Genomic DNA, 26,557 nt, shown 5'->3' on the forward strand with positions numbered 1-26,557 from the left:
CTTCCTTATAAAATATAAAAAAAAACAGTAAAATATGAAAAAAATAGAGTACAAATCCATGAAGTCTTTTATAGAAGTATTAAATAACGATTATTGGTGTTTCCTGAATAAATTTAAATGGTATGGAAAACTACTATTCTTATCTTTTAAGCGGCTTTAATTTTGTTAGAAAAATAATACTACCATATATTTCAGTAAAGTTACATATTAGTCATTAGTTCTTTCGAACTAAATAACACAATTGAGAACTTCGTGGGACCAAAAGTCATACAAAATTACAGATTGGTTACTGATGATTAAAAATGATAAATACTTTTTTTGTCGAACCTTCAATAGCACTTTATTAAGGCTGATAATAATACAAAACCTACATCTTAATTTGTCGTATGTGTTAATCAAGGCACTTACTTAGTGTGTTAATCAAGGCTCTGGTGCTCAGATACCAACTCTTCTTCTCAGCCTTCTAGTTAAAACATTAAGTACGGCATGATAATTCCCTGACCTCAGCTACTGACGAATGCTTTTAAGTTTATTTCCTTGACAAGTGCCCCTGCCGCAATCAGCTTGCAAATTTGTAACAATAGCAGGATATTAACAAAATCCACTTATGTATCCGTTTTAGGTTTCACGCTCCTTGGGAGAAGCTGTAGAGCGAGAGGGAAATGCCGATGGATAGAGAGAGGGAGAGTCTAAACGAGGCACACACTTTGTGGCCTAAGCCCAAAATGGTTTTCCGATGGAATTGTGGTCGAAAAATCTGTGGCACCAAAGTCATAATTCCAGGGCAGGGCAGGGCGGAAAAGTGCAAGGACTCAGCAAGGACTCCCCTACCAGGAAGGCTGGGCGAAGGGCAGTAAGTGCAGTTAGTTTATTTTATTACGAAGCCGACAAACAAACCACTGGGCAGGGGTCTCCTGAAAACTCATTGTTAAACTCCGGACTCCGGATCGCATGGGCTGGGGAGGACGATTGTGACCCGTGCCGGCGAAGAGAGGATTGCCACCCTGCGAGTCCTGCGCACTCTCTTCCGCTCTCGCTCTCGAATCCTCTCCAGCGATGGCTCCGCCCCCTAGAAGCACACACACACGGCAACACTGATTATATATAGATGTGGTGAGCTCAACCGGTTTCCAATTCGATTTGGAAACTCGAGCCGTCAGCGGGCCACAGTCGCTGTTTTCGAGTTTATTGCCAACTCTGCCTTGGCTCGGTGCGCAACGGTTTCGGTAGTTGGTAGTCTCGTTTCGGAGCTGAAGTTTTCGCCGCTTGTGACTGAAAAATGCTTGACATTTAGCCAGAGGAAAAGTGAAGGAAGTTCTGGAAGCGAATTAAATACAATTTGTGTTTGTGTGTGTGTGTTGGTGCCTGAACTGTGATCAAACATATCATTGCCGATAAAGTACTTTTGCCCTAGTATCGAATGGATATCAAAGCCTCGACGCCGCCCGCCCTCGAAGTGGCTCCTGGCCAGCCTGGATCGCCAGCTGCCAAGCCGGGAGCGAACTCGGGTGGAACGGGTGGTCCCGGTGGTCCTGGTGGTCCAGGTGGAGCGGCCAACAACTCCTCCGCGGCCACCCATAACACCGCCGCCACATTCCAGCACATCTTCGAGCAGCTGGTGCAGCAGGGCGGCGGTAATCACAAGCTCCCGCCCAAGCAATTGGAGCACCTGCGCCACCTGCTTGGCAATGTCCGGGATGCCAAGAATCTGCAGATGATCGTGGAGAAGTTCAAGAACCTGGAGCAGTTCCACGAGCACTACGCCGCCCATGTGGCCAACAACAACACTGTGATCTCGGCGGAAGGTGAGCTCTTCTTCCGACGGCAATTTTTGATGGTCTCCTCATAAGTTGAAATAAAATTGATAGCAACTTTTGTTTCCGTTTAAGTTCAAATTGGAATTCAGAAAAATTGTGGATGGTTTTTTCATTCAAGCATACTCTTTGGTTTTCATAACGTTTTTGATAAAATAACTTTCTGACCTAATTTCAGTAGCTTAGTAAATTAGGAATCTCGAGTTAAATAATATTTATTTTTTAAGAACAGTAGTAAAAAAGAAATCTGGTAGTCAAAATTGAGTTTTTTAAATAAAACAGGGATAAGGGGCAAACCAAATCAAGTAAATTGTGAAAAAAATATATTATTTTGATTAAGAAATATTTTCCAGAAATTATGAATAACTAATATTGACATCATCTAGACGATTTTTTTTTAGAAAGAATAGTTATCTTATGAACTGTTTTTAAGGAAATGATGTGTTTGTTATACCCTTGCAGAGGGTATTATAATTTTGGTCAAAAGTGTGCAACGCAGTGAAGGAGACATCTCCGACCCTATAAAGTATATATATTCTTGATCAGGATCACCTCCTGAGTTGATATAGCCATGTCCGTCTGTCCGTCTGTCCGTCTGTCCGTCTGTCCGTCTGTCCGTCTGTCCGTCTGTCCGTCTGTCTGTCCGTCTGTCTGTTTCTACGCGAACTAGTCTCTCAGTTTTAAAGATATCGAATTGAAACTTTGCACACACCCTTCTTTCCTTTGCACGCAGTATATAAGTCGGAACGGCCGGGATCGGCCGACTATATCCTATAGCTGCCATATAACTGAACGATCGGAAATGCCATAACTTTGGTGTTTGTAAAGTTAGGAAGTTGGGATTTTCTATGGGTTTTGTATTTGGCTAATCAATCCGACATGCCGAATTTCATAAGGATCGGCCGACTATATCCTATAGCTGCCATATAACTGATTGATCGGAAATGCCATAACTTTGGTGTTTGTAAAGTTAGGAAGTTGGCATTTTCTATGGGTGTTATATTTGGCCAGCCAATCCGACCTACCAAATTTCATAAGGATCGGCCGACTATATCCTATAGCTGCCATATAACTGAACGATTGGAAATGTCATAACTTTGGTGTTTTTAAAGTTAATAAGTTGGGATTTTTTATGAGTATTAAGAATGCATCATATGAATAATTTTGGAGAATATAATTTACAGAGTATTCTGCAAGGGTATATCAACTTCGGCTCCGCCCGAAGTTAGCTTTCCTTTCTTGTTTTTATTTACTTTTTAATCGATTGTGCAATTTAAATGGATTCTTTTTTAGGTAATTAAAAATACATGGGTTAAACTTGAAAAAAAAAGAAAATGTTACAGTATAAAATTAATAAATACCTTTATTCATAAATCTGTAAACACTAATATTTAAAGACCAGCAGACCAACACCTATTATTTCAGTGCCGTTTGGCTGAGTGATTTAAGGTCCTGTTTTTTCCATGTGTGGCCTTAGCCGGAAAAGACTTGCAATTGTTTGATTATAGATTTAATTAACACAAATTGCTGGTGGACACGGACATTCCAGAATGATCTCTCCATCCCGCTCTGGCCCCATGAATGCCTGAGTGTGTGCGTGTTCACAGCAATGTTTTTTTGTGCATTAACATGCACAGCGGAAAATTTGAGAGAAAAATTAAAAGCTAATTGCAAGACGGGGCAATTAAAGGGATTTTTCCGCTGCACTTTCCGCGGCCACTCGCCACTTGGCACAGTTTGTTTTAATTTCGTTAAAAATGCATAAAGCCATCAGGCAACATGTTGCCTACTTTCCAGCATGCCGTCGTGACAACTGGCCATTAGGTGAGGGGAAAGGGGGAGGCCTACTATGGTAGGGGGAGGGGGCTGGCGAGTCCAGGTCGCAATTACAGCTTTTAGCTCGTTAAAATCGCAAATAAAGTTGTGTGTATGTGGACTGGACTAAATTTTAATACTTTCGAAATTGCTGACAAATTTGCATAGAGTCACTGGGCTGTCGTGCGCCTAATTGACTTTGGCAAACTGTTGGCAAACAGGCTTTTAATTCAGGTCTCACTCCCTGCATATAAATGTGTTTTTGTGTGTTCTTTGTAACCCGCAGATAGCAACGACTTGCTGAAGGATAATGCCAGGAAGTTCGGATCGGGCGGACAGACGCTAACGCCGCGCCACACAATCGATGCCATTCTCGGCCTGAAGAATCGCAACGGCACTGGAAATGGCAGAAACGCGGAATCGGTCAGCGATGGTAAGTCACAAATCGGGCCCGAAGCCAACGGCATTATTTGCCCATTAGCCGTGATCGGTGGGCGCTGTCATAAAGGGCAAATCGATTTCAATTACCCGCTCGCAGCCCATGGAATCAACAAACACAATCGCAAAATTGTATTAGCCTTGACAGGGGGTGGTCTTTAGGCGGGAGGTGGTTCGGAGGGGGCGGTTGGGTGGTGGGTGGTGGCGTCGGGACTGGCACTTTGGCAACGCCTCGAGATGCACGACAGCTGATAAGCAATCAGTCAGCGGTAATCGCTCGCGAAGAAAACGAAACGATGGCGAAAAGGAAGTCATAGATGGGATTAGAATCCCTCCTCCACTTTCTTGGGGCCAATTTAAACTTCTATTAGTGGCGGGGGAGTGAATACTTTTGAAGGCTTTTTAACTGGATTATAGTGGGGATTTGTGGTGCCAGCTGGCGACGGCTCCTCCCCGTCAGCCGGGTGCCAAAAATAGTCTTCTGCACGTCATTTATAATTCATTTCGCTTCTGTTTTGATTGCCGGCAAGCGATTGTCGCTCCCGCGTCTCGACCACGCCCACCGCCCAGGCCAGAAATTGGCAAAGACTTGCGAAAAATGGGTGGGCATTGATATTGCTGCGATTATGGTTATGGCCATAACTCCATAGCGCTGAGTCCTTGGATCATCCAAGCGGCGAGGTGAGAAATTAGGGAGTTGCTATTTAACAAAGGAATTGTATGTTCTTTTAAGATTTTTTGTTTCATGAATAGATTAAGTCTTAAATGGTAAACAGAAAATCTTACAATGATTTTGTATTTCATTATAACCTTTATGTAGTGAGCTACTTACTGAAAGAATAAACTTTAGATACATCAATAAAAGGTAGTATCTAACACAATTCGACCAAACAAAAAAACATTTGAGTCAGGTGTTCCGAGTAAAGAACGGCGTAGTTAATGCCCTTTTAAAAGATTTGTCATGTAAACCCATTTTAATAAATTTAGAAGATCTTATCATTACAAACATATATAAAAATGTACTTTATGGGGTCGAAATAGTTACATTTTACCTGATACGATTCTAATATTCAAGTAACTTAAGTTTAAGCTTAGGCACATTTTACAAATTTCGAAGTCCCTTAATCAGATATTTCAATTTTAATATATACCACAAAATGGATTCCAGCTATCAATTTTATACGAATTTTATTAAACAAGAATTTCCCTTAATAAACTAGTTAAATCGCAATAAGTATAAAATATATCTTGGCTGTGCCAAACAAATTTAAAGTATCTCTTTCACTAATTAAGAAAAGCAATTTCAAATGGCCAAATCAACAGTTTTCAATTCACCAACAGAAAGACAAAACAATTAGCAGCAAGTTCATTTACAATTAATTCAATTAAGTGGTTTCATAAACGCTCCAAACAGACACCTCCAACAATAGAGTAAAGAGCCTCCTAAAGAGCTTGGACAGCCAACAACAACAGCGTGATAAACAAATTGACAACAACATCAAGAGCAAATCAAAATGGCGCTGAGCGGCAACAACAAGAGCGTAGGTTAAATGGCCGCAAATTAATTAGAAGCAGGCTAATTAGAGGGGGGGTGGCCAAATCGAAGTGGGGGAGAGGGGGACGGAGTAGGAGAAAGGGGATTACGAGGGGCTAGCTGCAAGGCAAGCTCACAGCGATTCGCATTTAAGCCGTAATTAAACTGGCGGCCAGACACAAGCCGTCAAAAAGCATTTAAACTGACAGCTGGCGGCAACGGTGGCGTCCCACAACAGAAAGAGATGGGTAGAGTGCCAGAGAGTGAGAGGGGAAATTGAGATGTAAACAATCATTAAAAGCGCAGGAGGCACAAGTGCATTTGGCCAAGAAAGCAAGTTTGTCTGCTCTGCATCGTTGCCATCAAGATAGGCTAAAATAAAGAGAGAAAGAGCAAGATAGGCTTAAATAAAGAGCAAAAGAGAAGGGTATATACTGATAGAGAGAGAGAGACGGGGAGAGACAGACTGAAGTGATCCCCTTCACGATCCATCTACACGAGATCTGTTAAGCAGTTGACGCGGCATTAAATTGAGCATTAAGGCGTCTTAATGATTTTAATGCGTGTCTGTGCGTCGGCGTCGTCTTATTAGCTGCTTTTGTGGCTTCTACCACTTTTCATAGCCCCTACTCCTCCCAACACCCCTGGCCCGAAAACAAGCACTTGTGATTGACAGTTTTGTTTATGGCTTGTTTCGCTTTTTGATATGAATCCGATATCGCGTCTCTCATCTGGCTGCAAAGATCTTCCGGCGAACAAGAAACCAGTCGAAATGTGCATTTCCTTTCGGCCCCTACCTGTTCTGGCCATGACTTTTAGAAACGCGGCATGGCTAATAACATATCAATTAGGCCGCCTAATGGCCCAGTATTGGGCCAACAATGGGAAACTGTCAAATCATCATTAGGATTAGACTTGGGCAAGGGGACAGTGGCAGGGGCGAAGCAGAAGTGACGCGATTAACGTCAATTTATCCCTCACATCGAACTGGATTCGTCGGAAACACAAGCCAAATTAGAGCAAAATGAGTCTCTATTCTAATCATAGTCTAGCATCTTCCTAAGAGAAATTTTCTCAGTAGCTATCTAAGCCTTTTAGCATTCACAATCGCGTCTTGAAATTCAAAATCAAATGTTGTTGCCTTAACAACCGACAAATTTCTAGCCGCCAACTTGATTTGCCAAGCTAATGGAGAGCGCACGGAAATCATTTCTTAATTGATGTGTCGATCAGTTTGTTATGCTGAGTACTGAATGAATACCCAACTTGTCTGTACAAGCCATCGAACCTGAGTGAATGGGAAGTGGCTTTAAAGGCGGTTCATTCACCATTAGGAGACTTGAATCTGGTTTATTTTCGGAACTGCTGAGAAGCTTTAAAGTTGTAGAATTTATTTTTTATTTAATATCATCTCTGCTTCCTAGAAATGTGTGCCATTATAACCTTTTAGGGTAATTAAATTAATTACTTATGATGATAGATATCTCTCTAACAAATCTGCAATTTTAAAACACTATAACTTTACCTTGTAAGCCTGGTCTCGAAACCAATATTTAAAGATATTTTAATCATATTTTATGCCCTTGCTTATCTATAAATTCTGTTTTTTTCGTATATTAAATATGTAAATATTTATAAAAGTTATTGTTTAACAAACTTTAAAAGTTGGTTCCATTCTACTAATTTAGCAGTATAGAAAACTGATTAGTAACTTCACTTAAAGTGAAATTTGAAAAAAAGCCTATCCGTCGCTGACTCTTACCATTTCTGTAAAAGTCATTTCTGTCATATAAATTCGTGATTTACTGCCACATATTCCCTACGATATATATCTATCACATCATTCACACTTTGGCCAATTGCTTAGGAGTGAGAAACTTCCCCCCGCCCCTCCCAAAACAGGCAGAAAAACTTTTGTTTTAACCTTTTATTTTTCGCTGCTCACGCAATTAACTCACGCACTCCGTGTGGGCCAACTCAGCGGTGTGTTTTTGGTGGATTGAGGTGGATCGAGGGATTTGAGGGGGAAAGAGGGGAAAGAGGGTCGGGTGGTGCGGCTACTGTCTCTCGCCTCATGTGGCTCACATTCGGATAAAACCATTCCGGCATCTTTTGTGCTACTTCATTTGCAGAGGCTTTCAAAACGAATTTCGTTGTTAATTTCATTAGCACCACAGTGGCTCAAAATAAAACGCACGCTGGGCGTGTAAATTTCGATTGATTGGTGAAAACGCTCGGAGAGGTTAATTCGGGGCATTTACAATCTTCGTTTGGCTGCTGTTTAAAGTTAATTAGCCAAAATGTTGACCCAATTAATCGGACTGAGCCGAATCGGAACGATGTGGTGCATAATTACATTAGACAATCGACTAAGCGAAACGGGCTCCAAACGGACTTACATCGAAAAGCAATTACCCAAAAGACTATCAAATAATTACAGATATTCTCGAGTAGCAACTTCCCAGTCTGACTGGGTAATTGGTTTTGTTTCGATTCAACGAATCGGCCCTGCCCCAAAAGGCAATTTAACACAGAAATTGAATTCGGTTACACAAATCCAGCCCAGAACTTCCAACGCCGCCTAAAGACCTAAAACCTAAACTAATGACTTCCTTGCATGTCACGTGATATGCACAAGCGCTAGTTGGAACGCCCATTAGGGACCGATACCGCCTCATCTGGAACTCCCCCATCGCCCCCGCGATCCTCCGAGTTCCGACTCTGGTTTCCCAGAATTTTTATTGCCTCACATTGTAAATACCAGGCGTCTAATTGAAAGCCGTTTATTAGTGGGTGGGTGGTTAACAGGTTTGACCCGCTGCAAGTAGAAGGCTTCCATTGGCCCCCGTCAACCACCAAATTAAATAACACGTTGTTATTAGACGGGCTGCGCGGCTTTTAGCCAGCGAGTTGGCAAACAGCCTTATGACTTCTCTTCCCGCCTCATTGAGCACACTAATTAAAATCGAATCAGGTGGCAGAATGCGTGGGAGAACGGGGAAAACTCAACCTCTTTACGTTCTATAAACAATTGTTCGTGATCTATTAATTACACACTTAATAATAGTATCTGCACTTATATAGCCCGGGTTAATTGATATAATAGTTCAAGCCTTTGCAAGTCTAAGCTGCACCCCAAACTGGAATTTATTTTATTCAATTCAAAATGAACCTTGGAAGTAAATATTAATAACATTATATTAAATTATAAATTTGTAAAATTATTTTCAATGCTTGTCTGTCGGCAAAAGTAGCAAACGATTTATTAAAATTTTTTTCAGTATCAATTCTGAACATTTGACATGATGATATGAATATTGATTAATAAAATGTGAATCATAAACGTTTGGTATGTAGTAATATTTATCTTTAATACATTTACGTTTGTATTATAAATTGACACCTTCAAAGTAATAAAACTCGAAATCGCTTATTAAACCTTAAATGTATAAATTGGGATTTTTCGTGTGAAACTGCCTCCGTCGTCTAGGTGAATTATTGAAGATTGAATACAATGAACGCAATTGAACCAAGATATTAGCTTTATTTATTTCCACCCAACTTCTTAATCTGTATAATTTTCGCTGCTCCAACCTACCGAACATTCTTAGAAATCTTACCCCTTTTCTACACCGTTCATCCTTTATACTCTCTCACTTCCTTTTAACCTTTGCTGTCATTCCAGGCGCCATTGACCCCTCCTTGGGCGACGAAGACGCCACGGATCTGCGCTGTGGAATGACCCTGACGCAGCTGCGCAGCATGGACAACCACATGGCCAGTATGCTGCAGCAGCACGCGAAGAACGGAGGAGGCTTGCCCTACGGCCCCCCAACTCCGCCGGGGGTCAGCAGGCCCAGGTCCCGAATGCGACGACCCTGCACCATGGACAGCAGATGGGGCCCGGGCAGCCGGGACACCCGACGCACCCCAGCCATACCCCGCACCATGGACATGCCACCTTCGGCTACCACAATGCCTTTGGATTCGGCCAGGGACATGGACACGGCTACGGGCACCAGGAGGAGGCGGCGGGCAATTACCTCAACTCGATGCACCAGATGGTCGAGGCCAATCAATTGCAGCCCGGAGCCTCTGGCTCCGCTCCCCCGACCCCGCTGCCACCCAGTTCCTTCGGCAGCCACCAGCAGCACTTGGCCGCCTTGGCCGCTCAGGCGCAGGAGCAGCAGCAGCAGAGCCAGCAGAACCAGCATGGCAAATACGCCAAGTCATCGCCCACTGGAGCGGGGCCTCCTCCGCCGCCGCCAGGTGCCTACTTCTTGGACTCCCAGACGGCGCCGCTCGCCCAGTCGCAGATTGGCTACGACGAGCGTTCAATGTCCTCCGCCAGCGACATGGAGGAGGACGACGATGACGCGGCAAAGCTGCAGCTCGATGTGACCTCGCCGCCCACTCCGGCGCCACGTGGTCCGCTGGCCGCCAAGCGCAAGTCCGCCGGCGTCTTCTGTGATGATAATGAGCCGAAATTGGCCAATGGCCAAATGGGGGGCAATTACGGCATTCGCGCTCGCAGCCTGGAGGAGGTGCATCATCAGCAGCAGCAACAGCAGCAGCAGCAGTCGCATCACCAGCAGCAGCAGCAGCAACTGCAACAACAGCAGCAGGGCTTTCAGCATGACTTTCGCAACAACGGCAACGGAAATCCCAGCGGCAACAGCAACAACTCCGGCGATCACGGCGAGCGGTTAAATGCGGACAGCGACAGTCTGGTCAACGGCAGCTGCGCCTCCAGCGAGGACCTCAACCAGACCAACAGCAGCGAGCAGGGCGAGAAGATCACTTCCGGGAGCGACGACGAGGGTGGGTACAGATCCTTGAACAGCATAATTAGCTCTACAAATTTTAAAATATCCCCAATGCAATAGGTTGGGAGTATTAATGAGAATCTTCCCCTGAAGAGTATTTTGCTTTTCCCAGCTTAAACTTAGTATAAAGAGACTTAACCTGCCACCTTTAAATTGACATTTAAATAGAAATGCCTTTAAAGTAGAGATCTATCAGCAACCATTACTTTTATATGATTGTAACCGAAATTAACATAAATTTACCGCTGCTAATAAAATCAATAAGCACCTTGATACTTTCCAATATTAATTGCGTATTAAGTATTGAAATGACGCGATCTTAATTATACGGTATTTCCATATCCTTCTCTTTATATGTTCAAAAACAGTTATTAAGTAATTAAAAAACGTGTTTTTTGGTTTTTTGAGCATTCATATGTTATTAATAATGATGTTATTTATCACTAGTTTTTTAGGGACAATGAAATGATCGAAACACTATTTTACTGACCCAATATCGAATGTTTTCCGTGTTATAATCGGCAGGCCAAGACGATAACTGCGCCAAGAAGAAACACCGGCGCAACCGGACCACCTTCACCACCTACCAGCTGCATGAACTTGAGCGGGCCTTCGAGAAGTCGCACTACCCCGATGTCTATTCCCGCGAGGAGCTGGCCATGAAGGTGAACCTGCCCGAGGTCCGCGTCCAGGTGAGTCATCTCCAGTCCCGCTGTATCTCCTGTTTTGTCTGGTATCTGGGAGTGATTTACACCCGTACCCCAGCTAATTGTGCAATCAACGTGTCTGCAGCTGGAGTAACCGCCAGCCAGGCTCCGGAAATTAAATAATTTCCGTTTGCTATTTATTTTAACGAAATTAAGTTGTACCCTCTGTTTACCGTCCCTTCAATCTAAAGCTCTTGTGAAGGAAAGGTGCTAGATATGCATAGATATTTCCACTGGGTGGCAGGAATTTATGGCCGGAGGATCCTTAATGAAAGGGGAGTTGGATATTTGCATTTTTTGATTGACTTATTCATTGAGCAACTAAAATTTCCATCTAAGCTTAATGGATTTTTCACCTTATATACAACTAGTTAGCTTTCAAGCATTTAAATACATTATAAGCTAGAAAGATACGAGTTCTTGAAAATAATTTTGTTTGGTTGATTCCCCTTTATTGGGGAAAGCCCAAAACGAATTAAATACCTTTATTTTACCATAACTCCCTCAATCATTCATTTATGATTTTCATTCCCCAGCCGATTCTCCCTTAAGATCAATAATAATTGTCAAACTTTGCGCATAACTTGCCTCCGAGTGCATGGAACAATTTATGTCTCAATAGCGAAATGACAACGCCGAAAGAGTTCTCAAGTTGGTCTGTGGCCCATTCAATGAGTTTCCTTTTCTTCCTCGGAGAGAATTATGCATTTTATGCGACTATGCGCTTTTATGCTCGGAGACATTGAAGCAGTGGCAATGTGGAAATGTGGCGATATGGCGGGATGCCATGTCTGGCAGCCATTCGTTTCGGGTGGCAAATTGTGACGTGAACGGGCAGGGCGCCTCGTAAATTCCATTCACAGCGGTGTAGCATAAAATACGCTTAAGCAGCGGCAGGAACTATCGATGGGCGACCGTGGGTGTTACACAAAAAAAAATGAGTCAAGTATGGTAATAAATTTTGATTTTATATGTTGATCCAGGCTAAATTAGTATTTTGAATATATTTAAAAAGGTCTTTTGAATTATGAAATATTTCAATGAATGCGCTCTACAGTGCATCTCACAAACAACAACTTGGGAATTATAAGAACTCAATTGGGTTAAGTAAATAACCCATACGAGATTCTTATTGTTATTATTTACTTATTCAGCTTTTTAGTTTACTTTATATTTTTTTCAATATTTATTTAAGCCTACGATTAATCTTACAATCTTTAGTAGTATTTTTCTGTGTAGTTGGGTGTTAGCAGAAAAAGGACTCTGTCTTGAGGCTGCTGCAACTTCTAGAGTGGACCAACCGATTGGCATAGTTTTGCAACCGCAAGTGGGGGGTGGGGTAAAAAACGGAGACGGGAACCACCGAACCCCCCGGGTAAATGTAAATGCAAAGGACATATCAAATTTCACGATTTCGTTTCGTTTCCTCAGCCGACAAATCATTTTTATTGACTAAACATTATCGTGCCCACAGAGCCAGAGTTGGCGACACTGTCGTCGGCGTCTCCAACACAACACAGCACATAAATAAATAAACAAATACCGAAAATGCCGTACGTATTTATAGGTGTATCTATAGCCCGGCCGCACAAACGGAATACAAAAGTAATGAAGCGAAATCGCATAAAAATTTCTCCTTCTGGGCCTGGCCCTCATGTGTCACTTTGTCAAATTGACACGAATTCAAATTATGCCAGCAGGAACCGAAACGAGCTCTCCAACCCTTTGACTGGTTTTTTCGATTTAGTGGGGTGCACCGCCCCTGCCCTTCGTCCTTCGTCCTCCGTCCTGTGTGTTTGTAATCGTATTTGCGGTTAGTTTGCATGAAGTTCTAGTTATCGTTTTTACTCCTTTGCTTCCTATTTTTTTTTTTTTTTCCTCTTTGACTGGGCCTGGGAAATTGCTTGGTGTGCAACTCGTTGAAGGTGGAAATTTGTTTTGATTAAGTTTGCTCGCACACACTCACCCGCACTCATAGGCTGGTAAAAAAAATGAAAAGAAAATGTAACCAAAGTTGACTGAGTTGTTTCTTTGCAAACCCAGTCGGCCATCCACCAAATAGAATTTCTCGTTTAGATGAGTTCATTTCAGGGTTTTGCTTTGGTCGCCCACTTTTCGTCGGTTTCGTTTTTGGTTGCTGTCATTGCATTGTAATAGATTTGTTAAATGTTTGTTTAAAAAGTTTGATTGGATTTTGCATTTTGTGTATGGCAATGGAATGAATTTCTCTGTGGCTTGTTTGATTGTTGTTTAAATGGCAATATTCGTTGACAGACAGGGGCCCGAACTATGCAAGTCCAATTGAAATTGTGTCATTTTGTGGTTTGTCCCGGCCCAAAAGACAACTAAAACAGGGTAAGGGCAACAGCCATTAAACAAGGGTTTGAGCAGTCTAAGCTCGGGTATTATCGGCGATGGTAACCAAAACAAAACGCGTTAAGCCAGCAAATTAAACGGCAGATTAACGCGCAAAAAAGCATAGCTAGACGATCATTAACACTTGCCGTGGCTTCGTATCGCTTCTTCCCCTAAAACACCGAGACCCTGAGAGCCGCAACATATGTCCTGGGAGATGACAATTACATTTGTTTGGATTACTGGCTGACAGGGCTGAGTGTGGTTTTTTTCCTCCTCCGGGAGGGTTGTCTGGCGCTCAGTCAAGGGTTAAAGCCGGCAGTCGACTCAATCACACGCCGCATTAAACCGGGGGCCAAAAGAGTTTAATTAAAACTTAATTTGCCATGGCCGAGCGCAGAAAATCGAATCGTGATGGGGGTTGGATGGCAAAAAGATATTGTGAGTATTGTGTGGAGGAGAGTTCCTGCATGTCTTGGTTTAGTTAGGCAAATAAACATGACTATTTCCATGTGAAACGACCATTTTTATTGGGTTTATTAGCAGCAAAAATAAACAAAGATAAAAGACGGAGGCAAAAGTTTGTGTCAATTATTTTGCATAGTCAAATGATTAAATATCGTAAACCTGTCAAAATATCCTGCGCCAAAGCAAATAATAATCCTGTGTAATAGTTTATTTATCTGCATATATTGCTCATACGACATGTGTGACGTGACACACACAGCCCGGGGCATTCTTTATATCCGTGATTGTGAGTGTGCGAGAGTGGATGTGCATAAACAGCAAACAAATAAAAATGTCATTTCACTAACAAATAAAATAGATTTTTATTGCATTCCACTTGGCCTGCGTCTTTGCCCTCGCCTTCGGATTTGAGCCGGAGCTTGAATTCGGATTTCCCTCCTCGACATTTCCACATTTATATGCTCATTTCGCTGTGTGCTCGCTTCGTTCTGGTTTCTGCTTCGATTATTTTTTATTGAATATTTACTTCAACTTTGGCATTCGTTTGCTTGCATGACCGTTTTATCGACAACTACCCTCCCCGCCTCCCACAACGCTTTCGTTTTCACATGCAATAATAATAATGCATATTAGGTTCATTTGTTTAGACCCACTCCGTGCCCCCGGCCCCATGAAATCCTATACAAATCTAATAATGAAAACGATCGCTGGCCCGGCTGCCAAACAAGCTCGTTCATCGCCATCATCGGGAACTCGAATGTCCTGTGCGGGTCATCAAATCGAATGAATAAAGCCATTGAATGCCTAAGTAGGCTGGTCCCACTGGGTCTTGGAAATGGGGGCGAAAAGCTTTCAAACTTATTTAACTTATTGTCATGGGGAGGTCCCTGCAGGACCTCAATCTCAACGGGGACTTTTGGGGAGTGGCCGGCTCTTTTAGGACCGTTTATTAGGCACTTGTCCTGATTTGCGTCCGTTCAACCAGTGTGGCCAGAGCAGTTAATGAACATTTTACTTTTTCAAGCATTCCCGTTGATATAATTAAATGGCAAATGAAATATGCATCGGACTCAAGCGACAGCTGCCTTCAAGTGCCGTTCGCGTGGGCGGAGGGTGTTAGGGGGTGGGTGTGGGCAAAGCAATTAACACATTATGCCACCTTGGCATAACAACAACAATGAAGCGCAGGAGGAGGAACGAAAGCCGGGGAAAACAAAGCCACCGCAAGGGTAAATAAATGTCAGGTCACAAAGACTGACGGGGATAGGGGGTTGCCCTATCCGGAACTCGGGCTTATAATATATTTAGGCAGGGTCCGGGCTTGTACTTGTGGGCTTGAGTTACACATCTGCCGTTTATTAAAATGTATTTTGATCAACTGTCAACCAAAACAAAGGAAAACTTGAGCGAAACTTTCAAGCACTTGATATGAGAAGGCCAATTTAGTTGACATGCATGGGGTTAACATGTAGTCGGGAATTAGGGTGTAAAAATTGCTTATGCAAATAAATAAAAATATTTCAATAATGATTTGTAGGTACCAGTACTAGTAAATTGAGGTTTTTAGCCAGCTATTATTACTGCAACTTTAATACCATACATTTAATATCGTTGAAGGAATACCTGTATGGCAATTGCACCTATTCTAAATTATTAGCAATTATATTATATTGATTTCCCGTAGTGTTTAAAAGAGTGTTTAAAAGCGCTTTAATTGTTCGTAAAACAAGCTGCCAGGTAGGTTTGCATAAATTGATGTATCTTAAACTGAAGCAGTCGAGATAACTCGCTCACGAACCCACCTCTAATGTACCACAAACTTATGGGGCCGACTCATTTCTAATTGAAGACAGTTGACTAAGCTCAAAAAAAAGGTATCGGGTGCAAGAGGAAACCCAAAATCTTGACGGGGTACTCTTCACAGAAGTTTGCCGCTTTCAATTAACCCTCATTAGAAGCTCTTTTCGAACAAGGAGAAGAAAGCCTTCTGCGATCGGGACACGCCCACGCTGAATCCGTGTCGCAATTAATTAAACTTGAAAGCCAAAGCGAAGAGCGCAGATAGCAGATAGAAGAAGCTGCAGAGTAGGGGAATTGGGAAGATGACGACGCAATTGCCGGGCGGCTCAAAGGAATTCCAGGCCGGAGATGCCGAAGGATCTGGCAAGGACCACATTGTCGGCATCGTTTGTGTTTGTTTGCGATGGCATCCAATTTCATTCTTTTATGCGACTTATTGAGTTTGCTCTGCGCCGCTCTCTCCGTGTCCTCGAGGTCCTGGTCTGGCTCTGGTCTGATGTCCTGGCCCGGCCAAAGGGTGTTGTTGTCTCCAGTGTCTGAGCCCGAGGCAGAGTTTAAAGGCAGCCTACTACTACGCGGCCGCCTTTCATGCGAAGCTCGCGTTTGCACAGCGCATCCTTTTCGCAGTTTAAGCTGCGAAACGTGTCCTTGTGCTGGGTATTTGCTTTTCCAGGACTTCGACTATGATTGCGCTTTTCCACGCCCTCCACCTGATGGCTAATACAATCGGAATCGGGTGTGTAGTCGGGCCACGTGCTGGGGATTTGTTTTAGTTTGGGTTCAGTTGTCTCAAATTCACCGTAACCTGTCAACACATTTTAATATAAATGCATAAATCAAACGGAATGAAATTATAAATCATATAACCCTCGGGTTCACCCTCCATCGAGGTGGTTTCCACCCCCGAAATATGCCTCACTTGACATCGTGGATTGCTGCGCTCTCAACACTCCCACTCCATTTGTTTGGCTTAGAGCGAAATAAAATATAAACCAATGTAATCAAGCGAAGACAATTACAATTACAATGAAATTATTTCCCATTTTGTCAGGGCCTTTTTTATGGGAAATTACATTTGCCAAACTCCTTGGATCTCTGAGAAAACAGCCAGGAGAGCAGCTGTTCCGCCAGCCCCGAACTCCTCGAGTGTCAAGTGGAAAAGGGGATGGGTTGCCGGTGGGTGGTTTATTTGGAGAGGCCATCACACCCCTCGCTGATGGGAACATTATGAATATTATTCAATTTGAACGCCTAAATGCTTTGTAATGAGTTGCACATCTGTTCGCTTCAGCGAGTGTTTTTTTCTCGGAGTCAAAAGGCAACAGGATAAAGGACAAAGTGCGGGTGCTTTCGAGTATTATGTTTTCATTGCATTACACAGGACGGGCCTGTGTCAGATGTCAAGGATGCACTCAATCCAGTTTACAGTTCCGAGCGAGATTCAATTATGACTTTGATTTTGGATTGTGTAATCAGGGAATGATGAACCTTATATCCCCTGTCCCATCGAAATACTCCGATGCCTCTCTGCTGTCAGTTTAAATGAGCATTGGGCTTAAGTTGTCAAATTAGCAGCAACAATACAATTTCAATTTCGATCCACAGTCAATCAAAATAATGCCCAGGCCCAAAAAAAGGGAATTTCCAAGCCAAACTGTGAGACAGGTAGAAATACATAAGAGGGGACTGATGTACTGGCTTGTATGCGATACGTAAAATTGACTTAATCAGCTTTATATAAATGCTTATTTTGACAACGCTGGGGTGAGAGCAGCATGCCCACATATGTACGCTAATTATGTCAGGCCCAAGCGGCTTATTATAATTTCAGACATCATTTTTATGGGGCCACAAAAGAAACTCCTCCGCACTCAGAATTCCGTTCTCGGCTCGCTTTTCCGCTTTTAATTAATTCCCGCTGCCTGCTAATTGGTTTTATGCGTTCCCAAAACATATTCCTCCTGCGACTGCATAAATCACAAAACACTTAAACAATTTTCCAAGCTCTGGCCTCGTCCGCTCATTCACGTTGATTACGTGCTAATTAATCACCTAAACAAATTTCGCTTCGGCTGGCAGGTGGAATAACTATAACTATAACAATATTATTTTCGAGAGCACGCAAATTATAATTAAGTTATCAGGGGACAAACTTTGAATGCGGCAGTTCCCGAAAACTAAGCCGACATACACAGAAGAAAAATCGTTAAAGGAAAACACTTTTTAAATGTTTATTTAAAGGCGAGTAGGAAATCCATTTTATAGGCATAGAAACTAATAATGTTAAATTAATAATCCAATTTACCAACACACGGTTTTTTATTGTTCTAATATCTTGTTTTTCGTGTACCTCTTTTATACAAATTTAAAACTTTTATTAAGTCTCGATCTGTGGCAGTGCAAATAATCATTTATAAAAATACAAACAAAAATAAATTAAATCCGCAGATAATCGATACTTTAGTTATAGACACTTCATCAAAGAATAAATGGATTTCAAAGCGGTTGAATTGATGTGGCATTAAATAGTAGTTTACTTATAATTTTTCCTTGCTTTTTGCAGTGCACCTCAATCTGTATGTGTCCCCAGAAATTATTCAAATTGAGCGTGGCAACCGCTCGATCCCCCCAGGGCCCTAGAGACTGTTGCAAATTAAAAATGCGTCAACAGAAATTTGTCCCTGTGCCTGGGAAGTGGCAGGGACTAAGGCCGGGAAGTGCCCCGAACCCCGTGTGACAGTTGGGCTAAGCAACCCCGCCAGGAGCCTGGTATTTGTCGTCCTTTGTAGCCGATTTAACTGCTTATTAACTGTGCGTGCGCCCGTTTCTTTCGCTCGGAATGCCGCCCGGCATGTCAGCGAGTAAATAAATAGCTAATTAAATACAGGGTGCCACGTGGCTGCGCGCAAATACGCCCCGGCAAACAATCCTCCCCTGCTATTTCCCTGGCCAAAGTCAGTTCCGCATGGAACAATGGCAATCCCAAGGAAACCCGAGACCTGATCGAGTGGGTGTCGGATTGGCAGTTCGCTCTCCTTGGAGCGCTTTCCTCGATTTCCTCCTTTTCTCATGGCGACATTCGAGGCGGAGTCGCTGTTCGAGTCTGCGGCTGTCAGAGAATCAAGATTTGTCGCGTGTTTGGCCTTCGATTACAGGGTTCTCGGTGGAAAAATAAGACTGCAATTAGCAATGGCGAGTGGGGAGTGTGAAAAGCTGAAAGGGCGGAGCTGGAAGTGTGGGAGTAAAGGTCATTTCATTTACAAGATTTCTGATTTTGTATACTTGTATAGTGCTTAATGCTGATAGTTTGATAACTTGGATTTGCGTTTCTTGCAAAATCATGTAAATCTTGCATGCGTTCTTAGCTAAATAAAATACAATTTTATGACTCATAAAAGTACGGTTTTAACTTCACAGTAAAATTTTCCGAACAATTTCTTTAAGCACTAACATTTTAAAGAACTATTTTCAAAACGCATCACAAGTTCTTTTATTTCCTCTAATAACAAAATTAAAATTATTATTAAGCAAAATATTTACAAATTTTAAATTCAATATAGACAATGGTAAAGTCTTCGTCTGAAATATAAATAAGCTGCTCCAATCTCTTCATTCCCTTGAACGAAGGAGCAAACGGCGGCTTCGAGTGTAAATCAATACGCTTGTCGGCTCCCAAACTAATTAAAACATCTTGCGGATTGTGGCCGTCGTCAAAGCTTTTGTCTTTGCTCTAATTTGTCCTGAATAGCACAAAGCGACCGAAACAGGATGCCCGAGCTTCTGGCTTGGGCTGAGTTCGTTTCAGAGGGTCCTGGGCCGGAACTAAAAGCCAACAATGGAATAAAAAACATGTCATAAACTAGCAGGGCAAGGACTCCACGCTGCGGCTTTGTCCCTCCAAGTTCGGGCTGGAATTATGACAGCCCCTGAAAGAATTGAGTAGGACTGAATGCTTCGTGTCTGTCGCTGTCTGGAACCTGGACAGCCCTATAATTAGGCTCCCCTAACCAGGATTTGAGGATTTTTAATTGAATTAAAGCTTGCGCGAGGAGCGGCCGGGGTTCCCATGCAGTTTGCATTTGGGTTATTACCTTAGGCGCCGCTATCAATATCCTTGAACGCAACGGGTTGTCCTGCCCCGACTTTCGAACCAACAGCCCCTAGGGTTGGGCCTCTAATTGCAGGACATGCTGGGCAATATTTTCGCTTCCATGCAATTAGCTCGCCTATCGCCAACGAGAACCAGCTCAAACAAAGTGCATTCGATGGCATCGAGTTTTCAATCAATTTGATTGAATTGCATGACAAACGGGCGGCACTGGGATAATTATAGTCCTGTTGCCGGCGTAATGATTATGCCAAAGGTAGCATTGAGTTTAGAAGTAGATCGCACGATCCGATTCCGGTGCCCCCCATTGGGAGATATAAAAGGTATGGGAGCGTTTTACTCTTTCCATTGCCACATCAGTGTGTAACTGTCTTGTTGCTGTGAAATACATATTTTCCCCATTAATTTAAATCGAATTTTTGTGCTTTACTACTTTACTCCGTTTTCTATATCCCATAAAATATACTAAGAAATATTTGAAAGGCACACAAGTTTAATTCCGATAAAAAAATATTTTCATTTTAAATATAATTTTTTTTTTTTTTTTTTTTAACATTTGCATTTTATTTATTGGATCTTCTCTGAATTGAGACTAACAATAAGTATATAGAATCTTAAATTAAAAAGCTATCTGACAGTCAAGGTGACTGGCGCGAAAATTTAGGGGCTCTAATAACTATTGCTGAGCTGGAAGGTCATTGCGTTGCAATCGGGTCCGGATGGAAGCCCTGGCTTTTTGTTTTGATATTTCATCTTTTACGGGTAGAATGCCAAGATCTCTGTGGATGTTGTCGTTCCGAACATACCAAGGTGCCCCAGTGATAGTTCTCAGGATTTTTGATTGTGCTCGCTGAATAATGTCGATGTTGCTGCTGCTCGCGTTTCCCCACAATTGGGAGCCGTAGGTCCAGATTGGCTTAAGCGTTGAATTGTAGAGCAATTCATATAATAAATATTAGCTTTTAAATATTGGATAAGCCCTTGTGGTAAAACTGAAAAATTAGTTTTACCTTAAGCTGCAATTACTAGCGATTATAACAGAAAACCAATCTAATTGAAAACTGGCTAGATCCATTTCTTACAACTTTCCAGTTTTCTTATTAATCTTTACATAAACCTGGTTTTTGGATTGCCCACCTACTCTTTGTGTATTCTTGGCCAATCTCAGGCAATGATTTTGAGAAATAATTTATCCCAGAATCCCCTGCCCCAAGACCGAACAACCTACCAAAAGCGGAAGTATGAATAATCCAACAACAAGGTCTATGTAATATCAAGTCGAACTGCAACAATTGAGCCACCCCTCCTAGCCACCCACCCCCCAGGGGTCCCCGCTCTCTACAAGTTGCAAACAGTTTTATTAAGCTGCTGAAGCTCTTGTGTGTTAAAAGTCAATTTTCCAATTTGCAAACTGTCAGAAACATTCGAAAAGCAATTTCTGCCACACAGCGAGTGAAAGAGAGGGCCGCATCTAGCCGAGAGCGAGGGAGAAAGATAGAGAGAGGGGGAGAGAGAGGATAAGAACGCACATTGCGTATACGCCTTGAATGCTGTGTGAGTTACTTCTACATCTATGTGGGGTTATTCCTTCTCCCTTTTTTTTTGGGTGGAACGACACTTTGCGGCAGAAGTTTTCCAATAAAACGGCAAAACTTTGCTGCGAACAAAATTAAAGAAGACGACAAGGAAAATGGTAGAATGACACAGCCAGAGGAAGAGCAAAATGATGATGTTAACAGGGTGGAGGGGGGTTGCAGAAGGGGGTGCTCGGGGGTCGCAAATTGTTTGCTGCCAATGTGAAGTTTATGAAAAAGATTAAAGTTGAAAAGTGGTTGCCTGATGGGCGGGGGGTTCTTGTGGTGAGTCGCGTGCTCCACATGAATGCCAAATTGCTGCAGGCCTGCTCGATAGGTGGGTGTTTGGGTGGGTGGATGGGTGGTTGTGTGTTTGGGTGGGTGGATGGGACCTGTTTGAGGACACAACCGGCTAAATGTAGCAAAATTGAAAATGGCTGAAAATGGGGATGCCTGTGTGTGTGTGAGCCTGTTTGTATTTGTGTCTATGGGGTGGAAAATTGAGTTTGGTCCATGTCATGGCGAGGGGCAGGGGTAGAGTGCTGGGTGGTGGATAATGGGTGGTAGGTGGGTGGCAGGAGCATCAACAGCCAAAGATGAAAGCAGACAATTTTGCCAACTTTCGGGTGGATGAGTGCGGTGTTGGCTAAAGGTCATTATGATGTTTGTGGGCGTGCCAGAGAGAGAGAGCTTTCTCTTTTTCTCTGTTTTGGGTGGTATAGGGGGTTTTCATTATGGCGCGCCATGAATGGAAATTACAAAATTGATTTTGATGATTTAATTAAAATGAAGAAGCACAAACTCAAATTATAACAGCCAGCAAAGGCCCTCTCTTTCTTTCTCCCTCTTTGCCACTCCTTTCCTCTCTTATTGAGTATGTGTGTGTGTGTGTGTGCTTGAGTGTGCGGAGCTGAATGTGGCCTAAAGCTGCTAACTTTAATTTATTTTCTTCGTACAGATTTGAGAGACAGGAAATTAGACTTTCTAAATGGGATTTCAATTTGTTTGAGTAGGGGATGCAAATGGGGAAAGGGAAGCCAGCGGCACGAACCATTTTGTTATTGTTGCCTGTCTGCTCTGCTAATTGATATCCGACAGATATTCAAAGATAATCAAGGAACAACTCTAATTTGAACGGATTTGATTGCCTTTTGATTAGCATGAAATGAGTATCCTAAGTTATAAATAAAATAGGATTTCGAAAGCCAAATAAAAATGTTCGAACATCTTCTTAATAATTTAAACAGTTTATATAGATTCCTATTTTTGAGTTTTCCCAATAATTTTCTTTGTAGATTAATAAAAATAGTTTAGTCTGCCCTTACCACTTACTACTTCATAACTACTTGGATGATTTCAAATTTTATTGAAAAGATGATTTTAACTTTTTAAAAATGTTTTATTTTTTTGTAAATTCTCATTAAACTAAAAAAAAAAGAAAAATATTAGAACATGATTTAAAATCTGTTTGGTGTAGTTCACAATCATTAATTCGAAGAGTTTTATCAATTTGCTTAAATCTTCTTTAACCAATTTGTTAAAAAATGTTTTTTGATAATACAAAGAAATGAGCATAGTTTATAACTAGTTAGGTAAATAACTTTTCAAAGAAGCTCCACCTTCCTTGTCGTAAGCAATTTCAAAATTTTCCCTCTGGCTGCATAGTGTATTTTTAATTAAGCCATTTCAAATTGCATTTTCCGACTGGCAAATTTGTTTTGCAAATCAGTTTCGGGGCAACGAAAATAATTTTACGCACCATTATCTTTAATTAAAGAGCCGCAGAGCGACTGAAACCAGAGCACACAAGCCATCGCACTCGCACACGCAGATGCGCAGATACTTATAGATGGTTGTTTATGTCCTTGTGGCAGGAGCAGCAACCAAAAACAGCAACGACATCAACAACAACAACCTTATTTCATGGTAATGAAATTTCCATCAGAAATAATTTCTTATTAATTTGCGCAAATTGCATTTAATTACTTTGAGCGTGGCAGCAGCAGAAAATGGGAGCTAAGGGGGGTTATAACCAGGCTGGGGGCCATGAAAACTTTCCCTAGATGGCTTTTATAGCCCCCACTTTCTGCCCCGCTCTTTTTTTCTGTGCCACTAATTAGACAGCCACACTAATACACACTCATTGTTGCGATAATTCTAATTAGAGCCAAGGCAACTAATTGAATTTTATTTTATTTCCTTCGTTACTTTAGGTGCTTTTCGCCGTGTGTGTAGGTGAGTTTGTGTGGGGGCTGCTCAGCCATTTTGTTTGCCTCCCTGTCTGTGTGTGGGTGTGAGTGTATGGGTGGGTATATCTGCTGGCATCCCTGTGTAGGTGTGTGTGTGTGCTGGCTTGTGTTTTCATTAACAATTTTGCGTTGGCCGCCATTTTGCTTTTTGTCTTGTGCGGCTCTCTCTTTTGGAGCTCTGGCTCTCTTTTTGTGGAGCTCTTTCCGCTTTTCCCCTCAGCTTCTGCTTTCCGTTTTCTAATTAATCGCTCTGTTCTGCCTCGAAATGAAAATGCCTTCCTAGTTGCTGTTGTTTTTGTTGTTGCTTAATGCCCGATTAAATTAGCGCGTTTCCTGTCAAGTGATTAATTTAATTGCTCCGTGCTCTCTATCCCAGCAACCCAATTAGCTAACCCATCTCTTTACTTCTCATTGCTTTTCTACAGGTGTGGTTCCAGAATCGTCGCGCTAAATGGCGTCGCCAGGAGAAATCGGAGAGTCTTCGCCTGGGTCTGACCCACTTCACCCAACTGCCGCATCGCTTGGGATGCGGTGCCTCCGGACTGCCAGTGGATCCCTGGCTATCGCCGCCGCTGCTGAGTGCCCTGCCAGGTAAGAACTACCCTTTACTCAAGAAAAGTTTATATCAGCAATGACCAATGCATCGTCACTTGAGACCCAAAATCTTTTATAGTTTTACTTGACTCATAGATTTTGATGAGCAATTTAAATTGTTGTATGATTGCAGGAATGCAAATAAAATCATAATTAGGCACATTATTTTCTGACATTACTTAACAAAGTATAGAATCAGTAATTATCAACGCAGACGCATGCATGAGACACTTTAAAAATGATTCCAATATAATTGTTTTAATATTTTAGTTAATAAAATGCAATGATAGCAAAATTGGAACCCCTGTAGGGTTACGGAAAGATTGAAGGACTCTCAACTTAATTTTGATTAATAATATAATTATCTTATGAAAGTTTTTTATTAAATAAAACAAGCTTTTTACTCTCTCTATAGTGAATATAGAAATTATTCAGAAAGGTTTATATTCTTTGTTCTCTTATTAAAAGTCAGCACAAACAAACATACAATTTAAAGTCAGCACTATATGTTTTTCCTCTAATTACTAAAATAATTAAAAACAAAATTACGATTTCCAACAGGAATTTACCCCACACTTTCCTTTTCTTTGCCCGTAGGCTTTCTGTCGCATCCCCAAACGGTGTACCCCAGCTATCTGACGCCGCCGCTGAGTCTGGCGCCCGCCAACCTGACCATGAGCAGCCTGGCGGCCATGGGTCACCACCACGCCCACAACGGACCGCCGCCCCCGCACGTCGGACACGGCGGGCATGGTCAGCCGCAGCCACCGCCACCACCACCGCCGCACGGAGTGCCCCACCCGCATGCCAGCCACCACGTGGTACCGCTGTCGCACCTCTCGCCGCACCTGTCACGCATGTCGCCGCATGCGACGTCCTTGGGCTCGCCCCACCACGGAGTGACCCCCCTCGGCAACCCCCTGCACAGCAGCCTGCCGCCCAGTTCGACGTCAACGACCGTCGCCGTCGCCGCCGCCGTCTCGTCCTCGCAGTCGTCCTCCTCCTCGGCCTCTCTGGAATGCAGTGGCCCGGACATTTGCATGTCGCCCCAAAACCTGAGCATCGGGAATGCCGATTCCAACGGGGATGGACGCGACCTGAGCAGCGACCTTGACGCAGGGAGCACTAGCAGCAATCCGGGCAGCAGCCTGGACAAATGCGCGGCCAGCGCCAACATCGAATTGCTGGACGTGGGGCGGGACAGCCCCCCGCCTCCGCCCACTCCGGCTGGAAAGAGTTCCGCTACCCCGCCGGCGGACATGCGGAGCAACTCGATCGCCACGCTGAGGATCAAGGCCAAGGAGCACCTGGACAACCTGAACAAGGGCATGGTCTCCATTGTCTAGCCCTCGACGGTTCCTAACTAAGTTCAGCTCCAATCAAAAACCCATTCCCCTATATCATCTTCTAGGTGTGTTCTAAGTTTAGTAAATTTCGTGTTGTAAGGACTTATTCTGAAGCAGTTTCTTATATTGTCAACTTAACATGTGCAAAGTGTATTTGTAAAATTTCAATTATTTCAAAGAAAAATGGCTGATGAAGAAGTCTATTCCTAATGCATATTAGCACAAAATAAATATGACAAGTTTTAGCTCAAAGCATTTGTGTTTCTCTTGGGAGGGGCTAAATTACGATACCGTTGTTATATCATATTATATCATCACCATTTAATTTTGAATTTTTACTTATCATAAACAAATATTTCTTTCTTTTTATTTGTTTTTTCTGACAGCAAATCATAAGCAATTTATTAAAAAACGTTAATAAAACAAACAAATTTTTCACTAATTAAGTTTAATTTAAGCTTAATTTTATCAAGTGAACTGCTTTAAAATTGAACTAACCTTCACTACAAAATCCTTGATCTTATTATGTTTTTTTAAAATGTCGATAAATTGTTTTGATATATAATTTGTTCAAAGCACACAAGCGCACAATAAATATGACACGTTTTTATCACAAGATTTCCGAAAGTTTCTGGAAAGGGATTCAATTAGCAGGGGAGCTAATCAGGGAGGTAATCTGAGGGGACCTCAGCCATCAATAACCCAACTTGTCGGGCCAATTATAAGTGCTTATCTGTTCCATTGATCACTTGCTCAAGGCTACTTAATGAGTTGATTAATAAGAAAATCGGGATACATCGAGCAGAAAATGCTGACAAGCAGTAATTAAATGCAATTAAAAACGACTAAATGCACTACAAACAAAGGACTCACATGGGAGGGGGCTGAAACAGGTGCAGTAGCCGCAGTTGGATCTAATAAAGAAACGA

The 26,557-nt window shown here is 42.5% G+C and overlaps 1 protein-coding gene across 1 annotated transcript; it reads left to right on the plus strand.

Annotated features, from left to right (window-relative positions):
- Nucleotides 1-1,156: 1,156 nt before the first annotated feature.
- Nucleotides 1,157-25,844, plus strand: LOC108042593 (retinal homeobox protein Rx). The gene is given in 7 exon segments (XM_044460200.1): nt 1,157-1,805; nt 3,916-4,062; nt 9,287-9,442; nt 9,445-10,422; nt 10,953-11,119; nt 24,114-24,279; nt 24,880-25,844. Coding segments are annotated over 7 exon segments (2,748 nt in total). The 5' UTR covers nt 1,157-1,420; the 3' UTR covers nt 25,629-25,844.
- The last annotated feature ends 713 nt before the right edge of the window (nt 25,845-26,557 follow it).

The sequence above is a fragment of the Drosophila rhopaloa genome, unplaced genomic scaffold, assembly GCF_018152115.1.
Source record: "Drosophila rhopaloa isolate 14029-0021.01 unplaced genomic scaffold, ASM1815211v1 contig_115, whole genome shotgun sequence".
NCBI lineage: Eukaryota > Metazoa > Arthropoda > Insecta > Diptera > Drosophilidae > Drosophila > Drosophila rhopaloa.